The following is a 19,863-nucleotide window of genomic DNA, read 5'->3' on the forward strand; positions in this document are numbered from 1 at the left end:
AGTAAATTGACTTTTTAAAAAATGTGATTTAAAAAAAAAATAGATACCATAGAATACTGAAACACCAATGCTGTACAACATTTCAGAAAATTTAACTAAAATCCACCCTGTCGGACAGCAATGCACTTTGTGCGGTAATATTGACTACCGCTCTTCAGCAAAACGTCATATATCGGCTAACTTCCATACGTAAGTTTATTTTCCCAAACCCGAACTGCGAAGGTGCGTGAAAGGTAATTTTCTCGTTTCGTGTGATTGATCTGGCAAATCAGGCTGTCAGATTAATTCGCAAGGTAATATGTTACTTGAGTCAGTTCAGCGTATACAGTTTCCTGTAGCGGAACTGCTCATTGTTTTATGTGAAGAGAAATGATTTTGCTAAAATGCATGTTGTGAGGTGTTGAGGAATCATGAGGATCTAGTATTTTTACGTTTTTGAAAGCATGTTTTGGGTATTTGAAAAGATGATAACCGCAGTTAAGTGTGTTCAATCCAATATGTAGCTGCAAAGTATTTTTTATTGACAAAATCGATCAGTTTTATTTTTGCAAAGAGGTTTTTGATAGAAATTAAATTTGCTATGTAGGCCTATATATGAATTTTTTTTTTATTTTGGCCCAACTCTTAAATACCTCTTAATGTGTTTGCTTGGTTTAGTGTAATTCAAAATAACTGTCAACTGGCTTGTCAGTTAACTAATCTGGTGCTTGGCTGAATGGCGGTAAAGTAGTCATTTTGGATTTTGGGCGAGCATAAAAATATGTCGTTCTTTAAGAAGATTTTGAAAATTGGCCAAGAGCCACCCAAGCCAAAAACATTTTCGAACATAAAACGTGGAGAAAATCCTGAAAATCATTGGGAGAAGATTGGAGAACTCGGTGATGGAGCATTTGGTGTGGTGTACAAAGTAAGTCAGATTAACAAATTTTGGGCAAAATTATGGACCCCTTAATAGAGTAGGTGATAAACTTGCAATCAATCTTGGTTTAGGCTCGCCACAAGGTGCATGGCCGCCTGGCAGCTGCAAAGATTGTGGAGTGTCGCTCCGAAGAAGATTTGGAAGACTTTGCTATTGAAATTGATATTCTAGCTTCATGTGACCATCCAAACATTATCAAGCTACTTGATGCCTACTACTTTGAAATGCATTTATGGGTATGGAGATCCCGCCAAACTGACAATAAAAACTCTCTTTATAACAGACTAAACAATAAATATTTTTGTTAACTTAATAAAATATATTTTATTATTTTTAGGTTTTGATTGAGTTTTGTGATGGTGGTGCACTGGATTCCATTATGGTTGGTAAGTGAGTCAGCAACCTCTTAAACTGTGGGTAGAATTTATTTTAAGGTAGTCATCAGTCCAACTCTGCTATCACAAAAAAATGTATGTATGTTGCAACTTTAAAAGTTATTGCATTTGAAACAGAACTTGAACGTGGTCTGAATGAACAGCAAATTAAAATAGTGTGCAAGGAGGCATGTATTGCTCTAAAGTACCTCCATGAACACAAAGTAATTCATCGTGATCTCAAAGCTGGAAATATTTTGCTGACCATGAAGGGTGGTGTCAAACTTGGTATGTTTCTCATTTTTTTCAATAAGCTATCCACAATTTAACTACGCAGACTGTGAAGTAAAGTTTTTTAAAAATAATAGTATCATTGTCTGCTGATACTGGCAAAGGTAGTCAATGTATTGAGTCAGTGGAATGCGATTAAATATTTGTTTGTGCACAAAAACAAATTGCCCTCCAGCAACTTACACAGTGGTGCAATTCTTGCAACCAGCATGTGCAATTAAATTTTGGAGTTTCGTTCATGTGTAATGTGTGTGCGCAACACGAAAATTCCTTTCAATATTAGCAGTAAATACAGAGCTTTGTTCCAGTTAACTCCCCAGAGTACACCTTTGCCAGATAACGACATAATGGTTGTCTAATGGCTCCTAAATCAACAGTAATCTTCACTTTTATCTTGCAGCGGACTTTGGGGTGTCGGCCCAAAATGACAAAACCATGCAGAAACGCGACACTTTCATTGGGACCCCATATTGGATGGCACCTGAAGTTATCATGTGTGAAACATTTAAGGTCTGTTTGTACTGTCTAACATTCATACATGTATAACTATGTGTATTGTTTGGGAATAATGTAATTGAAAATCATAACCTGTAACTCATGTAGTTTTTGTCAGTGAAGTATTTGCAAATCACTCTGTATTGTTTGTGTTGTAATACATTTTATGTCATGTTAAAACTAACCTTGCACTTTCGCATTTATATAAACAAGTTATTATAAAGGCGTCTTATTACCATGAGTATCATTTTACATTAGTCATATGCAACATGAAATCATTAACAATAAAAGTTAGGTCTATCTGCTGGATGCCAATTCAATGTGATACCAAAACCAACTTGGTTTTATTTTGGCACTTCAGCTGCTTGTGGCCTGCAGATAAGTTGATCCATAGGTACTGTGTGACTTGCACATACTGCCAAGGTGACTCATTCTATATTAAGCCTCTGCCCAATCTATCTATTTATCTATATATATGCTATTGATTATATATTCCCAGGACACACCATACACCTACGCTGCTGATATCTGGTCGCTGGGAATTACATTAATTGAACTGGCACAGATAGAACCACCTAATCACGACCTCAATCCTGTTCGTGTTCTACTGCGAGTTACCAAGTCAGATCCCCCAACACTGGAAGCACCTCACAGATGGCAAGTGCTTTTCTGTAACTTTATTACAAAACCAATGAAGAATAATATTTCTTTAAAAGCATGGAATTATGTATATTTGTAAAATGCCTCTTTGTGTCTCAAAATAAAATTAATAATAAGATCTAAATGGTGTTTTTATTTACTTTTGTCTGTATGTGCAGTTCACAACTCATATACTTATGTGTTTGCATTGTCATTATACATGTAGAGGTATATAATGTTTCAAAAGAAAATGTGGCAGTATTTGTATGTATGTTTGTGGTGTATGTTGTGAACATAATACTGATTACACAAAATTTATATATAAATGCAGTTCAAATGACCACATTTCCACAAAAACAAAAAACATAGGTATTGACCATGCTCTTCTCATCTCTTTCTGTTTTGTTGTTACATTATACTTGAGCTAAAGCACACTTGTAATCATCTGATAAGAATGATGTTCTATTTTTGGAAGCTAGCTGTCAGCGGTTTCATTTAAACGGTTGACCAAATTATTTAACTGACCAGTAACCATGTTTTTAGTTTTTAAAATAGTCAAAACTATCAAATTTTATTACCTCATTTTGAATCTTAGGTGAATATATTTTTACTGACATTTGCAGTCAACACCATGTATTTCTCTCATATGTGGTAATTGGTTTTTCTTAGTTTTCTGGCATAAAGCTGGTGACTGGTGCTGCCAAATATAATTAATAACTGTCTGGCTCTATTTAAATGTCATTTTCAATCACCTATTTACACTGGATATCACTTAAAGAATCTGAAGGCCATTTAACCCTGTTTAATCAGACAGCATTTATCTCAACTGAAACTGAAATAAATTATGAGTTTTTGCAAAAAATGCCAAAAATGCAATATTTTACTGTTCTTTGACTGTGAATTAATTTGATTTGCATTACATCACATTTCAAAAATTTTCTACTTTAAACAATAACATTGTAAAATGGATACATTAATCTATGTAAAATAAAAGCCACAATATATTTCCTGACTTCACACAGGTCAAAAGACTTTGCCAATTTCCTAAGTCGGTGCCTTGTGAAAACCCCTGAGAAGAGAGCAACATTATCTGAACTTCTGGCTCACCCATTCATTTCAACAGTGGATTTCAAAGAAGGAACCCAGAAACATCCCCTTTCATTACTAGCTGCTGAAGCTAAAGCTGAAGTTATAGAAGAAATAGAGGACGATGATAGCAGTAGTCAGGTAAAGATTCTACAGGCGCAATTTGATTTAACTTTTTAGATAGATCCTTTTCCTTTGTAGTTTAGCTTTTATGAGCAGTTAAATGAGAAACTTTTACTCAAATTTTTAACATTTGGTAGGATGGCTCCATGACTCCAAATGTTGACCGTCGATCACCCGCTCCAAGTGAAACCAGCAACAAAACAGAACCCACCCCTGCAGATCATAAAGTTTCTGATGCCAACATCAAAGTAGTGCCTGAAAAATCTGAGGGAAAAGTGGCAAGTGGGACCACTTCCAATGGCAACGCCTTGCAAGAAGTTGGAGTCGCCGTGCAAAAACCTGCAATTGAGGAATCTTCGTCGGACGAAGGAATCGGTGGCTCAAATAAAAGTGAAAAATGTGATAGCACTGAAAAGCTGAACGAAAGTCCAAAGGACGCACCACCCCCTAAAGCTGCCAGCACAGACAGCGGCAGTGTGGCAGATGCAGACAACAAGTCCCTCTCTGTGGAGTACGATCCAGATAATGTTAGTACAAATGGTGATGAAGAAGAAAAAGACCAAGTGGCTGCACTTCCATCATTTTCCTCATCTCCTTCAGCAACGCATGTCAGTACTGACAGTACTTCTACTACTAATGTGATTGCCCCCTCTTTGGTTTCCTCGGTTACCATGCCTTGTGTTACATCCTCTGTTTCTAGGCCTGTAACAGACGAAATCCCAACAGGGTTAGTAAAGTCCAGATCGGGTAGTTTTAGATCTGAGGTAGACAAGTCAGTCGATGCAGTTGTTAAAAGTGAAGAGAATCAGGTATCGAGCCCAAAGCCCCACAAGGGGACTTCATTTCACTCGTTGAACAAGCTTCCCTCGGAGTTGGGCGGGGCAAAGCGAGTTGACAGCAAGTCTGCTTTTAACCGTTCGATTTCAGCCCCTGTTGTATCCCGCCTTGCCCAACAGTCTATGCCACAGGAGGAAGCTGTGGCCCTGGGAATGCTGGATGATGTCCTTGCAGATGCAGATGAAGACACAAAGTCGCTTGCCAGAAATGAATCAACAAGTGTTGCACCTGTTGTTGAAATTACTGCAGCTGAAAGTGAAAAAGTTGAAACCAGGTCCTCGCATTTCTCAGATGCGGGCAATGAAGAAGGTGTCCAGACGTCCCCACAACTGTTCAATGGTTCAGTCAAAAACAAACAGGCCAATGGAACACAGGTATTTCACTCACACGCATGGTTAGCCAGCTATTAAAGCTGTAATTTTGCTGTTTACTGGTCTTAATTTTGGTATAGTCACTCTGTTTGATGTGTTGTGCAAAGGTTGGATCACCAACTACTAGATTTGGAGAAGGCAAATTAATTGGTAATTTGGTTATCGAAGTCGCAATGCTAATTGTTTAATTCAAAAACATGTTTGCCTTCTCCTGTTTAGATCAATTGTTATTTAGTTGTAGATTTCCATTTGTAGTGGCAGCATCAATATACTAGTTTTAGATGTTTTTGTTTTTTATAAAATCACGATTTGTTTTCACCACTTGTACTTGTGTGACAATGGCAACATGTGCTGAAATTTCATTTCCTTGCAATTATAGTAAATTCTGCAAAACATGGCATCATGTTGCATTTAATTATTAAGTCCACTAAATCTGGACAGTAATTGTACATGCAGTGACCAATTCCAATGACCTGTTAACTGAACAACGCTTATCAGTCTAAAATTTTTCAAAATTGTCATTATCACAGACAACAACATGGTTAGGTGTGAATATTGTGCAAAACCCTTTTATTAAGTTATGTTAGAGGGTGGAGCAAACGAATGTACACATTTGCCAATGTATGTTTGTGAACAAACACAACGGGCTGCATTAAACACTGCCATGTTTGGACAATGACGCCTTTTTCCTCACTGATTGGTGGGCGTGAGGGCCTCCCAAGCTGGAACTTCTAATTGTTCGCTGTGAAGTGGCACTTGTGTCACTTCCAGCCTTACAAAAACACCTATTTAATTCATCAACTTCCAAGTTAGACCCATTAGCGCTTTCTTTGGAAGTTCGAGTGCAGTCCCAAGCATCTAGTTGAGATCATCTAGGAATTTTAACTTACACTATTTGCTTGATAGTGTCCTGATTGTGTTTTTAGATACAAATCATTAGATAAACATGTTTCAATAATAACCAGCATATGTCTGCCTGAGATGCAGATTTTAGCCGTATTGTCACTAACTTATATGTCATTGGCCTCTGATTATACAGTTCTAAAACTAAGATATATAATGTGTGATAATATTCTTAGTGGAAATGCATAAATTTGTGTGGGTATAAATACATTTCTTGATTTTATTACCAAGGCAGTCCTGCAAAGCAATTATTTTTAACACATGACAAACACGTCCTCTTTGCATAAGTTACCGACAACACCATCCCAACTGAGTGTAGTCTCAGACGACACTGATGACTCAAACTGGCTCTCCACATCAAACTTTGAACGGACCCCGAGTCGACGAAGTTTTACCGATACATTAAGGGGTGCTATAGAGGACAAGTTCAATTCGCTTAGGGTAACCTTCCAAGTCTGCATGTGGTCCTGTCCCCATGTTGCTGCTTTTGTCCAATAAGCTAATCACTTTGTGTCAAATGGTACACAGGATAGAACTGACTGCCTTGTTGGAAATTTGTAATTTTGCTTTCACCTGTTTGCAGAATAAGTGATGTGTGCTTGTATGCAGGCATGAACACTCAAAGTATGCATGCATATTTTAGTGTTAGAGCATACTTGTTTCCATTTCTTAAAGCAACTCCAACAAACATAAATGTTCATGAATCTCTGGGTGTTTGATACATTTATCAAACTCAAGCTAATTAATAACAAGTATATATACCTATGGAAACACACAACCTAAGGTACAATACAGCTGGTGTTATAACAGAGGTTAATAGCACACCTGTGACCTGCTTAAACTTCTTCTATTTACACTGTTTTGATTTTAAGATTTAAAATTTAGTTTTCAACTGTTAAAATAATTTGTAAATACACATTAGCATTTGCTGTTTTAAACAACCTTCCAACCACACATGTTATGTTTCTAAAAAGCAGTTCTTTATTGTTGTATGAGGTTACAAAGTGTTTTGAATGTACTGTATGTAATGTATTTTTTGTTATCCTCTTGACATATTGTATCCTTTTTTTTGCAATGAATGCTTATTTTGTTTCAGACTCTCTGGGTAATTACAGGTAAGCATCCATGCAGCAAGGCAGAAAATTTGGCATCACGATTATGATGTTCACAAAGTTTGTACAGTGCAGTTGAGGAAAATTTGTTGTCAGGATTCTCACTTATTAGCAAGGCATAGTAGGCAAGGAAAGTGCAATCAGTAATATATATATATATATGTGCAGTCGTGTAAAAAGACAGTTCTATTTTTTTCATTTGGATTCCTTTCCATACTTTTAAGTGACATTGAAATTGTTTGTTTTAATAATATTACTACTATGCTGTGAAAAGTAATATCAGTCAACATACATCCATTTGCATTTATTTCTTTGTGTGATTATTACCTAAAATTGTCATTTGTTTAGAAATAACTTTTTTGGCTGTTAATCATTTAATCCCCACAAACTGACAGCTTGAGTTTTGTTTCATTTAACATTACCTGCATGTTTTGATCATTTAGCTACTGTAGCATGGCATGCCACCTAGTGATCACATTTCATTTATGATAACCTGAAATAGATTGATTTCAATGACGTATTATTTGAAGTGAATATTAATTGGTTTTCATGTTATTTTGTTAATTTGTTATTTGGACATTTTTAAAACATTACAAACTGGGACATCTCAATGCCTTAATCATAAAGATTTACTGCAATTCCCTCATTTGCTGCAAACGGTTTTCAGCTTGCATTATTACTACTTCCTAAAAAGATGATGTAATAACAGAGAACTAAACATCAACACAAGACACTGAAAAAAACACGACGTTATATGATCGATGGCGTGGAGGTCACCACCACATCCTCGAAGGTCATAGATGAACTTGACCTCGAAAACCAGAAGGAAAAAAGAGTTTTTCGGTATAAGTTTTGATTGTGTAACGCAGTGATTATCTTTTTCCTTACTGGCACCCCTTTGAAATCACCAACCATTATTTGAGCCCGCTTCTGATATATGTAGATGTTATCTTTGTAACCAAACCTAGGCATTCACCGTCTACCCATCCCCTGTATTGATGAATATATCTTACCCTAGTCAAGAACCCATGTTGTGATAGATAAAAGAAAAACTGTGTAAAAAGTGTTTTGCGCTATAACATTGTTTTTGTTATGTTTACAACCCACCTAAAAAGTGCAATAAGCATGAACTTCCAAAGGCTGTGTTGGGCAATGGTATGTTTTTCCAAAAACTTACTTTCTATCGCAGACGACAGGAACTGCAAGAACTGCGCAAGTTGCAGCGAGATGAGCAGCGTCAACTTGCCAACCTCACAGCCAAACTTGGCGTTCAGTGGGAGACTATGGTGGGACGTTTCGAACAAGACATGGCCGTAAGCGTCTTATTTCATTTCACAAAATAATTCCTGTTTTAAATCATACACCCATTGTTTGTTTGAACATAATATGTAACATAATGCGCCTGACCTTATGTATATGTGTTGCAAAATATGTTGAAAATGATAATTGTTTTGTTGCTCAATAACTTTTTCCTCGTGCGGTAACGATTTAAAGGGCAGGTGTGCGCACAATTGCTTTTGTTGGCGAAAAATAGGCCTTGCGTTCCAAGCTTTTTGGTCGGCGGTGTTCCCAAATGTTTGCTGTCATTACCAACCCGTTGTGCGACAAACAGCGCCACTGACACGAGACGATGAAAACGGGCGCGTTTCTAAGCAATTCCTGGTCCTGTGTTTGTCCTCCGTTGCGTTAATAAGGTTCCAAGATCTCCTTGTTTGTTTAATATTTGTAGTTTTCACCTATGGCATTTCTTTGTGTCTCTATATCACGTTTAAAAAATTGCAAAATCAATAGTTTAACTCAAGACAGGACAGAGTATTGTGTTTGATACAATGACAACGTCTTTCCTAATAACGTTTTTCATGTGTTTTGTTTGTTTGTATGGCGCGTGAATGCAAAGCTACGCCTACATTTAAATACCTTATAGACGATCTGCTTAAAGCCATATTTAAAGGCAATGTGTAACGATGTATGCGGTCGATGACAATGGGCCTCTACACGGGCACTTGACGGTGTGTAGTATTTACGATATTGTGCCACACAGGCTCTGAAGAGGCGATACCAGACCGACCTCGAGCAACTGGAAAGGTCGCAAAAAACTCAACTCGAAAAACTGGAACAGGCGCAAGAACATGAGCGCAAGGATCTTATCTACACCCTCAAAAAGGAACAAGACAAAGAAAGGTAAAATGGGCCCAATTAAACCACGAATTCCTACTGAAACTCAGACAAACCGTTAAATATTGCCAATACTTGAAGAACGGGTTCAAATCAGAAAAAAATGTGTGACTTTTCCAAAGCTATGACAGAATCTTGCCAAACACACAGTAGTCGTGTTTGTTTCACGTCAGAATTTCATGCAAAAGCTCAGTTGAGCAATCGTCGTACATGTTTGCTGGCTACTACATTTCCCAGAAATCCAAACACTAAAGCATCTCACATCGAGCTATTTTTTTTGTTGATCGCTATTTCTGACGCTTATCGAGTCGTGTTTTGCTGAAAATTGGCAGGAGCGAGTATTTGTATTTGAAACGACAAGTTCATTCAACGAATTGGGAAATATAATGTATATTAATGGATGGAAACATATTATACATAAGGAAGACAAAAAACATGAAAAATTTACCTTAAAAAAATACTTACAGATTATTACTTGTATCTTTTTTCAGGAAACACTTCATCGACTTCCAGAAGCAGCAACAGAAAGAGTTGAAACAACAACTGGAGCAACTCCCAAAACAGAAGAGGAAGGAATTGTCCAAGCAGCGCAAAGAAGAACTGGAAAAACACCAAAGATCTGAAGTAAGCATAAAAACTCCCAATGCCTTTCCACAAAAGCGCCACCAGGATACGGATTAAAAAATATTGAGATTATGAAACTGTAAAATCGATTTGATGTTTTGGCTTCTCGCTTAGAAAGGTTGGACATCCCACATTATGTCCTTGACACGTGACACAGACTGTTTCGCTAGTACGTCGATTTTATTGGCTTTGCACACAATTTAGATTTTCAGCACTTGCCTCACAGTACAAACCACCACACAGTCGTATACTTTATAGCGTTTTTTGTAAAGGAGGTTTCGGAATGTTAAAACCATGTTTGTTGACCAAGTTATCCATTATCTAGGTTGTGTTTTCTTCGCAAAGAGAAACTCCTGTCGTTTCTCCAGCAACCAGTTTATCTACATTCCCAGTCTCCGCGCACTTTCTAAAAATAGTAACAGACCAAAACTCAGTCAAAGGCGGCAAGCTTTTATTTGCCCGAGCAAGACCGCAAGCCATAAAGATTTCTCGCCTGTTTACCGGTCGCTACCCCGTTAACGCCCGGTTTCAGGAAAGCCTAAAACTCGGAATTTGCGTTTGGCGTGGCTAATGACGTCAACGTCCTGAACTCATCTGCGTGGAATGCCAGATATTACTTCCCTTTGTGCATTCCGTTGTTGCGCTCTATCTCGTTAGGTGTGGATTGGAGATTGCGATCCGATGCCTATTCTTTGACGGGTTGTGCTTTTATGGGTACATAGACTTACTCACCACCCGACCATTATTATGTTGGTAACGAACATCCTATTGGAATGTCTTCCTACCACGGCTGAAACAAAAGTACAAAAATGGACATTTCGTTGGCGTGAAATTTTAAGTGTTCTAATTTCAAATTGTTTGTTTACCAACAGCGTTCGACAATAAACCGGTAACGAAAAAAATCATAATGATAACTCTTACCCCCGGCGTTTTATTGCATCGCAAATGAGTCATGTAATGTGGCTTATATGCTTTGCGCAAAGCTTTATATAAGCCGTTACAACGCGTGGTAATAAATCAACCTAAACTATGGTTGTGTTAAACAGGGTGGCCAATTAAATTCGTTGGGTTTAGATGCAGCGGTTTTTAAAACAATGCCTCCGTTCCATGGTTTATATTTTGTGTAAGTGATGCCGTCCGGTTATTGCTTTGAGCAACATTCCTTTTATACGTCAGTTTGTGTTTTGTTGCTAAGTAACACTCGAAAACGCTTATTAAAACCAAACTGACAGTTTTGGAGTGTCACGTATTGTCTGTTTATTTTCCGTTTCATAACAATCTGGGCCGTCACGTACTCACCTTGTTACTCGGCTTTAAACGTCACTCCAGTTATTCCGATGCCATTTCTCCTTGCGTCACCACAATTACGCTAGCGTAACATTCAGTGACGCACTTTTTCGCCACGCCTCGATGAGTCACATATAGTAAATGGGCACGTAGTAAATTGTCGCTTTTTCGTAACCTTACAAATTGTTTATGTTGCGCCAAATGCACAGATGTTTTTCCATTTTGGAGAATTCGAAAAGAAGGAAATTTGAAAACATGCAAAAAATTGTTTCCGTCTGTGGTTGTATCGCGTGGTGTGGTTGGAGTTGTAATCTGCACGCGTGCGTTTGCTTGTGGTTTCGTTCTGATTTGTCATAATATCTTCATAACAGACATTTCGAAGTAATACATATTGCACCACCCACGACGTCAGTAAGTGACATTTTTTGAGTCGTTTTTCCAGCATCCTGATCACGCGTATAGTTCCGTCATCGTCAGTTTGGTATTCACCTTCGCTAGGTATCTGATCGACGAGAATCTGCACTCAATGTGAACTGACAAAAACGCGTTTTCACGCTGACTCTAAACTTCCCCTTTTGCAGGAAGCCCAGTTTAACGAAAAGCAAGCGGAGAAGTTGAGGTTGAGTATCATGGAGCTGAAGGAAACCCACAGACGCAACATCGCCGCTACTGAGAAAATGTGCTTACTGAAAAAACAAGACCTACAACGATGTAAGCAGTAACCATGCCCACATGCTGTTTGTTTGATTAATAGATCCGGAACTTTATAGAATGCGTCATTAAAAAACCCTACGAAACTGCTATATTAATGCACGGTAATCCAGTCTATTGTTGAAACCTATTCTTCTTCTGTGCATTCTATGAATAATTGGTTTGACCTGCTGATTGACCTATTTCTGAACCACATTGATTACCTTTGCGCCGCAATTGCGTTACCCTTGCTGTGATTTACGCACATATTGCCACAACATTAGTTAAACCGTTTCAAATCAACCGCCCACTAAAAAACTGAAAATCTACAACCACATATTGGTGATATAAGGAATAGGTTTTTCCCAACTTCGCATAAAGGTGGCTATGATCAATTTGTTAATAATCTCGTGTAGTTTTTTCAGTATTATTGCTTCTCACGATTTTATTTTCCTTCCACCATATACCGTCGGGTAATACTTGGGAGTCATGCTAACCAGAACTTTCATGTTTCAGCTCGCGAATGTGAAATATGGACATTGGAAGAGCGGCACCTGCAAGAAAGATACCAGACCTGCAAACAGCAAGTAAAGGACCAATATCACTTACAACGTCACCAACTCGTTCTTCGGCATGACAAGGTTTGTTGATACTTGGATGTATGGTAGGCTATCTTAACGGTTTGTATCGTATTCAATGAGTAATTGTGGAATTTAAACTTCTGAATTTTTAAACTTAAGCCACTTTTGTCGAAGTTTTGGGCTTAGTGTTTTTTAAGCGGCTTACCTTTGATGAGGAAATGTTTAAATATTGTTGTTTGGTATCAAGGTATTAACCTACCCGTTTACTGCCTGTATTTCTTTGTGGCAGATAAAGTGGAATGCTTTTATTATTTATGTGCAGGACGAAGAGTGTTTGGGGTTGAAATCACGTAATGTGTTTATATATACCCACGTGTGTCCGTTCCTACATACAAGCACATTAACATGACCGGCACACACATCACAACAACAATTTCAAATAAACTTCTTGTCACTTAGGAACAAGAGCAGATGCAGAGACACAACAAACGCCTCGAGGACGAACTTATGGACCGACAACGCCAGGAGAAGATGCGACTTCCCAAGATCCAACGAACAGAGGGCAAAGCCAGGATGTCGATGTTTAAGAAGAGTTTGAGGATTCAAATCCACCAGGGAGATCAGTTCAGTGAGAGGGACAAAATTAAGCAGGTGGGAGAGCAAGTTTTTTGTGTGTTTTGGAAATTTACTGCTTCTTAGTTTTTGCATTTACGCAACAATATGTTGTTTGTAGTAGTAATGGCACCAACTTAGTGATTTTGTTTATTGTAAGGCACAAAGCTTTTCGATCGACAACCGTCCATAGCCTTATAAACTGAGTATTGCTTTTTGTAAATACCATTCTTGCTATACTACAAAACAAACTTTCTTACGTACGAGTTCACGAATGTTTCACGACAGTTGCGTACGCATGCAGTTTCTAAATTTGTGTCCTGTCTGCACTGGTTTCGCGTGATTGGTCTCATGTGAATTGCTTAAGTCGCGTCAACTAGAATCGTAAGGAATTTGTCCATAATTGAGGAATGAACTATTTTTAACAAGTTACTCTCGATTCTACTAAAGGTCAATGCGCTACAAAGGGAAGCTCACCGACTTGACCCTAGTGCCCTTTTGTGTAATAATGATCCCTGGTTTAAATCTGGCTTTAGTCAAAGCGCATGACTTCCTGACCTCGAATGACCTCTTTATGTTTCGTGACCTCAAATAACCCTTTCGCGTCCGTACTCCTTCACCCAGGACAAGGCATGGAACGTGTGTGCATTCATGCACGTTTTGCGCGGCTAAGTGACCGATGCGAATTCGCGGAAGTTGTATTTTCGGAATGATTGCTGACTTATCCGAAACTAAAACTCTTTCAGATCCAAACAACAAACACATCCATCATGTACGACACAAATGCTATTTCCGCCAAAGTTGTCTTTGCACATACCGTATTTACTCGATTGTAAGCCGCGGCTTATTAAGTTTTTTAACCTACCGTTTGTGCGGCTTACAATCGAGGGCGGCTTACATTATTTAATGTCACGCCGATATTTTGTCTGCGCTCTGTTTTTTAATGAAATTTACCATCAACTCGCTTCATCGTACCAATACGTTTTATCTCCCAAGATTGTCAGCGTATCTGACAATTTTAAACGACAGATTTGTTGACAATTATTGTTGTAGGGCACCTAAGTTTGTCTTTACATATACTTGCGGCTTACATTCGAGGGCGGCTTACAATCGAGTAAATACAGTATACGAGTATCTACATTTGCAGTGATTCCCTATATGCTTGACCATAGAATCGGAAAGAGGCTGTTTAGCATTGTTAATTGGAAAATAAAACTAACAATACGCCTAAATAACAAATAACCTCCCAACAAAATAAATCTCTCTTCCCTTTCCCCCAGTTCACGGTCACGGAGACCAAGAGGCAAAAACAGGAAAAAATGAAACTTCAGTTCAAGCACGAAGGACAGTTGAAAGAGCTGGAGGCGAGGTGTGAGGCCAACATGAAGGAACTCACACAACTCCAGAACGAGAAGCGAAGATTGCTCGTCGAAAGGGAATCGGAGAAACTAAAGACCCTGGATGACGATTACAACGAGGAACATCGCGTATGGAAAGAGCAGCTGAAACCAAGGAAGAAGGTTAGATGACGTGTTATGTAAAGCTGTTTACGTAGCCAGGGGGGTGTGGTCTTGGAATGTCAAGGGTCGGCCTCAATACTTCATTTGTCATTGGTGTTTCAGACGGGCAAAATAATTGGATTAATATAGACATCATGTAAACGGTCATAAACCAATTGAAATACATTCTAAATCCAGCGCCATTTTTTTGCTTTGAGCTTGCAAAAGTATCAGGTTATCCAAAATCCGTCTTGTCATATGTATAATTGGCAGATGGATATTAAATGAAACCGACAACAGCAGACCTTTTCCTACCAAATTATGTTCACTAACATAGTGGTGGTTGCAAAAATTCATCCAACTTACGTTATTATAAGCTTTGCACGCATCATAAGCATATCATTAAATCTTTTCCTCCACCAATCCATCCACAACCTGTGTGCTCCTCCCACTTGGAGGATGTGACGAGCTATTATGTCGCCCACATATGTATACACAGGAAATCGCTGATCTGGCAGTGTCCTAACCAGTTTGTTTTAACTTTAAAGCGGGTATGGTTGAGGACAATAGTTGGGCTGGTGCGTGCGGGCTATTGTTATACAACTATATGTTCGAAGCAAAATGCACACGTATATTTGATTGGTATTATTTGTAGAAAATCGCCTCAATAGTTTGGTGAGATGTGTTTTGTCAAACCTCCCCACACTTTAACCTTCACCCAAAAACACGTTTCGATAAATCACCTATTTTTCAGTTGTGTTTAGTAGACACTGCTTTTATTAGGTTGTGTTTAACTGTGATGATGTGAAAATAATGAAAACAAATGCTGTCACCGCCAGCCAAGTTCATACATGAAAACTAACCACCACTTTTGCCAGCAACTCGAAACCGAGCTGCTGCGCGAAGGAGGCGAATCGGGCACTCCCGCCACTTCGCGGCCAGGTAATGGGCGTCAGTCGCCCGCTGAGGGGCGCGCGAGCGATGCGTCAAGTATAACTTCGGATGGTGACAACATAAGCTTGACCAGTTCAAAGTCACTGCCGAATATGGTGTCTGATCAAAAAGCTATTCCCCGCTTGAGGACGGACGCTCGCTCAACCTCTGACGTAGATGGTTTCCAAGGCAACGGGCGTTCGCCAATTGGAGGTCACAGAAGACAGGCGTCGGACTCGATTTTAAGCAAGGTTGCGTTCCGGCACCTGTTCTATTGTAGTATTGAGTGTGATGCTGATAATTTGAGAAATTTACGTTCGTTGAAACATTTGACAATCGTTTCGTTATACTCACACAAGCGTGTAGAGAATTATGGTAACTGTGTTGAAAGAGATTTTGCTCGACAATTTTGTCCCGAATCGGGCAAAAGCTTCGTGTCTGCGTTGATTTATTCGAGTGATTCCAAATCCACCAGCTTGTGCATACAATGAGTAATTTTACTTGCTGCCTGAAGATTTTTGTTTCATTACTCTCTTTTCCGGCCGAAAAAGTGCCCAGTGTTCAGTTTTTTGGAAGAAAATCCATTATTCGAGCAAGTTTGATACTAAATGTCGATGGAATGTTCGTATGTGCCGTATGACCGCTGGTAAACTTATATTTGATACAGAATCAGTTAAAACATCATTCACCGTCATTTACCAGCGCAAAATCAATGTTGCAAGTAGTTGCATGCGTGCTGATTTATCATCATTCATAATTTGGCTATTTATACGTGAATGCTAACGGTACCACTTAGTTGATGTTAAGCCTAAATTTGACCTTCAATTTAAATGAGGATATTACGTAAGTTCTTGTATCAGCTGCTTGTGTGTTAACTCATGCAGGCTAATATGCCCTGATGTAAACTTTTACGAGTATCAGTTATTGATTTGCTCATCAATTGCAACCTTCGAATTTTCATTAGGAAACACTTAGTGTGCTTTGCTGCAAGCTTTATTTAACAATTTGTTCCAACTTTAATCATTTTGCTTTCGCACAACAGCGCTTGGAGGATTCATTTTCCCGTACACTTGAAAACCACCGTCAATTCTACCGCGACTCTCTGGAGGTTCCCGACGGTCCGACGGCGCCACATAGTGACGACGATTCTGCGGCGAACGGTGGCCAGGAGGTGGCGCCAGTTGATAGCAACGGTTCAACAACCAAAATCTACAAACTTTAGAATCACCCCCCTGTGTATATAATGTGCTGCGATTTACACATTTTTTTCCATTTAAATTCTAAATCCCCGTGACGTCACTATGTGATGTAATACTTTTGTTTACTAATATATATGTGGAGGTTATATTTATCATAACGTCCCGCAATCTTGCGGGAGATTTTCCCGGTGTGCGGTTTTTGCAACTCACTGTATTGTATTTGGACGTAAACGTAAACAACAACCATTTCGTAGCAACGAAAAGTATGAAATCGCGTTATGTCACGTGTTCTCTTTCCACAAATTCCGGAATAGAAACAACGCCAGGAAAAGTGTTTCCAAGTATTTCCTCACGTCAACTTTGAAAACATGTAGGCTTGGTTTTAAACACAGGGTTAAATAATAGCCGCCGTCGTCATTTCAACCTTTCTAACCGAACCAAAACCTCTGGCAATCCCCACATTATAAGTGCTGCTGTCGGCCGCGTTTTTTCCGTGCAATACCGCCATCCGCCTGGTGCCTGTACCGTGTCCGTAAAAGATCTCTTCTTTCGCCTGATGTCACATAATCGAGGACGAACTAGCAATTGTCGCCTGTAGCGTAGAAAATATACCAGTAGACAAACACGGAATGTATATTTCTATCTGTAACCGTCTGTACCCTTTTCGTAATTCTCCTAGCGAAATTTCCGTATTCATGCGTCCGTTTTTGCGAGTTATTAGCCGCCATACCCTGTTCCTATGATTTGCAGGCACCGCGTGCGCTCACTGGCTTGAGCGCTGACCTGCAGCGAGTCCTACTGTATAGCTTTCTGTTCATATAACGCTTATTTTTCTGACCTGCGCTGGTGAAAAGTTCGTTTTGCTTTACGAGATAAAGGTGGACTAGCAAACCTCGGCTAAGTTAAAAGCACCTTATATTAAACCTTTTCCTTAAGCCCAGCAAGACGACTTTCACATTTTTCGTTGATTATTCGGATTATGCCTCATCGTTTTTTTATGAATATGGAATATCAATTTCCCACCATACAGAACACGTAGTTTATTTGGTGTTTGTCCTGTCCTTTTGTAGTTCATCTAAATAAACAGGTTGAAACTAAACCTGTAAAAAGACTGCGAAACCTTTCTTCTTTGGCGATCGCCTTTCTTTTGAACAAACTTTTTTCTATTAACAAATGCTTTTACGTTGTTGCGTACTCTTGCATTAGAGATGCAAATCAAACATCGACAGTGTGGGTTGTGTGCATGTTCATTTTTACCTTCCTTGTTTTGGCGGTAATCGCCTCCTCTCTGTTGTTCTCATGCCGATTCGTCCGTCCAAGCTAACCGTTGTGAATACATCCGTAGCGCCCGCGCTTCGCACACAGGCGATAGCATTTGACCGAGAAAGTAAACCTGCTGATTGACGTGAATGTGTTCATATGTTCAAGAAAGGCAGTTGCAGGTGTATGTGTAAGATAACGGACCTCCACCTCATTACATTATTAACTTCCATTCCGGAAATTTAACTAAAAAAACACCTTTCTTCCATCGTAACGTTACTGATACGATTGGGCCGATCTGACCTTGGGTCTGCAGATCGCCGTCAAGCTCGATCACACATCGCCACGTAGACCGAGATTATCGTGTCACAAACAGAAGCGCTTCCTGTGCGAGCGAAAAATTTGCGGCCGTGCCGCGCGTAAGTTGGCGTTGCTGGGCGACAGTCACGTGACTGGCTGATGCGGTATATGACTCATGGCGGAATATGGCATTGTGCGCGTGTTTAACCACAAATCACAGCCCGTTTCACACAGTGGCGGTAGTCCGGTCACTAAAAACGATGCAGGTGGGACTTTATAATCGTTTCTGGCGCCTCACCGACCTGCATCACCTTATCGTCAAGAGTCAGTGTTCCAACAATGTTTTATTGCAGCATGGCCGCTGTAGCATGCATCAAACTATCCTCTGTAAATAGGGGTTGTAAGGATTCTTAACCATAAAACCGTCCAATAAACATAAAACTCGAACAAGACCCCATTTTCCGGACGTTAACAAAAATATTGGTTGCACCGCTGTTCCGTTTCCTGAACATAAACTGATTCCCACATGCAGTCTCTCCATGAAATGGCATCTGTCGGCTTGTGTGTTTGGTGTGGCAGAGCGCACACTTCATGGCTTGCTGTGTCTAGAGCCCCACTCCGCTGCTGAAGTAAGTCGGTACACAGGTGGCTTATTGAATACGGATGCAGAACACCTTTTTGCAACCTAGCTGTCTTTTTCTACTGCAGACGTCCCTTCCGAATAGTGTATATATATAAAGGTCAGCTCTTGAACTTGAAGGATAGAGATAGAATACGAGTAACAGTTCGTAAGTTTCTTGATGCGATGCTTTGTGATAAAAGTGAAGACCACATTGTAAATTGCAAAACTCTTCTGATAGGCTAAGTTAGCAAATTCGGTGTGTAAACTGTAACAATGTTTTAATTTTCTACCCATCTCATGATTAAAATCGATTGGCAGGTGTTGGTAATAAGAACAATAACCGTAAGATATGCGGTTTTATATCAGGAGAAAGGCGCCTTTTAGGCAGCACCGCGGAAGCAAGATGGCCTCTTAATTTTCCGATTAGCGTTTAGAGTTGTGCATAATTACAGCGACGGGCTATAGGCCAATACTTCCTGTCTTGCGTATATACTGCCCAGTTGTGTCGCTGATCTTTGGAATATCAACAATTAACAGCTTTCCCGGATAAGTTCCAATGGAAATAGTTTCTGTATTACAAGGCCTTGAATTATTACAAAATTTGCAAACATTTAGTTGCGAAAAAATGCTTTTTTATTTTGGAAAAACCTACCCTTAGTTTAAGAGTAACTTAGCGCACATAGCGGTTTGGTCGACAAAGGCGTGCATATTTTAAATTCAACGTGATCCGCTGACAATGAGCTTTTATTCAAATAAAGTGCTGTTGATTTGAATGATTAATGCAACATCCGGACTTTTGCACACTATCACGGATCCTATGCTGTAGTTAGGGTTGAGTACAAGAAGTTTATCGGCCGCCACGCGTTTTGCTCCCAATTCCATATGGGATATTTTGTTGTTGTGCGCTGTGACCAGCACCGTAATAATTACT

General features: G+C 39.3%; 1 protein-coding gene across 6 annotated transcripts; it reads left to right on the forward strand.

The window, feature by feature from the left end:
• The first annotated feature begins 662 nt into the window (after positions 1 to 662).
• On the forward strand, positions 663 to 18,150 carry LOC145917835 (serine/threonine-protein kinase 10-like). Of its 6 annotated transcripts, XM_083003124.1 has the most exons (19): positions 663 to 907; positions 991 to 1,155; positions 1,257 to 1,305; positions 1,432 to 1,581; positions 1,985 to 2,094; positions 2,579 to 2,736; positions 3,741 to 3,945; positions 4,065 to 5,138; positions 6,327 to 6,479; positions 7,860 to 7,993; positions 8,340 to 8,463; positions 9,192 to 9,331; positions 9,817 to 9,949; positions 11,818 to 11,947; positions 12,443 to 12,567; positions 12,967 to 13,158; positions 14,400 to 14,639; positions 15,497 to 15,802; positions 16,594 to 18,150. In XM_083003124.1, exons 1-19 carry the CDS (start codon positions 761 to 763, stop codon positions 16,771 to 16,773), a joined length of 3,915 nt encoding a protein of 1,304 aa, XP_082859250.1. In that variant the 5' UTR covers positions 663 to 760; the 3' UTR covers positions 16,774 to 18,150. The 6 variants fall into 6 exon arrangements, with proteins under 6 accessions (XP_082859250.1, XP_082859253.1, XP_082859251.1 ...); XM_083003127.1 differs by lacking the exon at positions 15,497 to 15,802; XM_083003125.1 differs by lacking the exon at positions 6,327 to 6,479.
• The last annotated feature ends 1,713 nt before the right edge of the window (positions 18,151 to 19,863 follow it).

This window comes from Ascidia mentula, chromosome 1 (genome assembly GCF_947561715.1).
Source record: "Ascidia mentula chromosome 1, kaAscMent1.1, whole genome shotgun sequence".
Taxonomy (NCBI): domain Eukaryota; kingdom Metazoa; phylum Chordata; class Ascidiacea; order Phlebobranchia; family Ascidiidae; genus Ascidia; species Ascidia mentula.

Coding starts and splice junctions, on each gene's coding strand:
- LOC145917835 (XM_083003124.1), top strand. CDS start 761: ATGTCGTTCTTTAAGAAGATTTTGAAAATTGGCCAAGAGCCACCCAAG. Junction 2,095..2,578: donor TCATGTGTGAAACATTTAAG/GTCTGTTTGTAC, acceptor ATATATTCCCAG/GACACACCATACACCTACGC. Junction 11,948..12,442: donor AAAACAAGACCTACAACGAT/GTAAGCAGTAAC, acceptor TTCATGTTTCAG/CTCGCGAATGTGAAATATGG.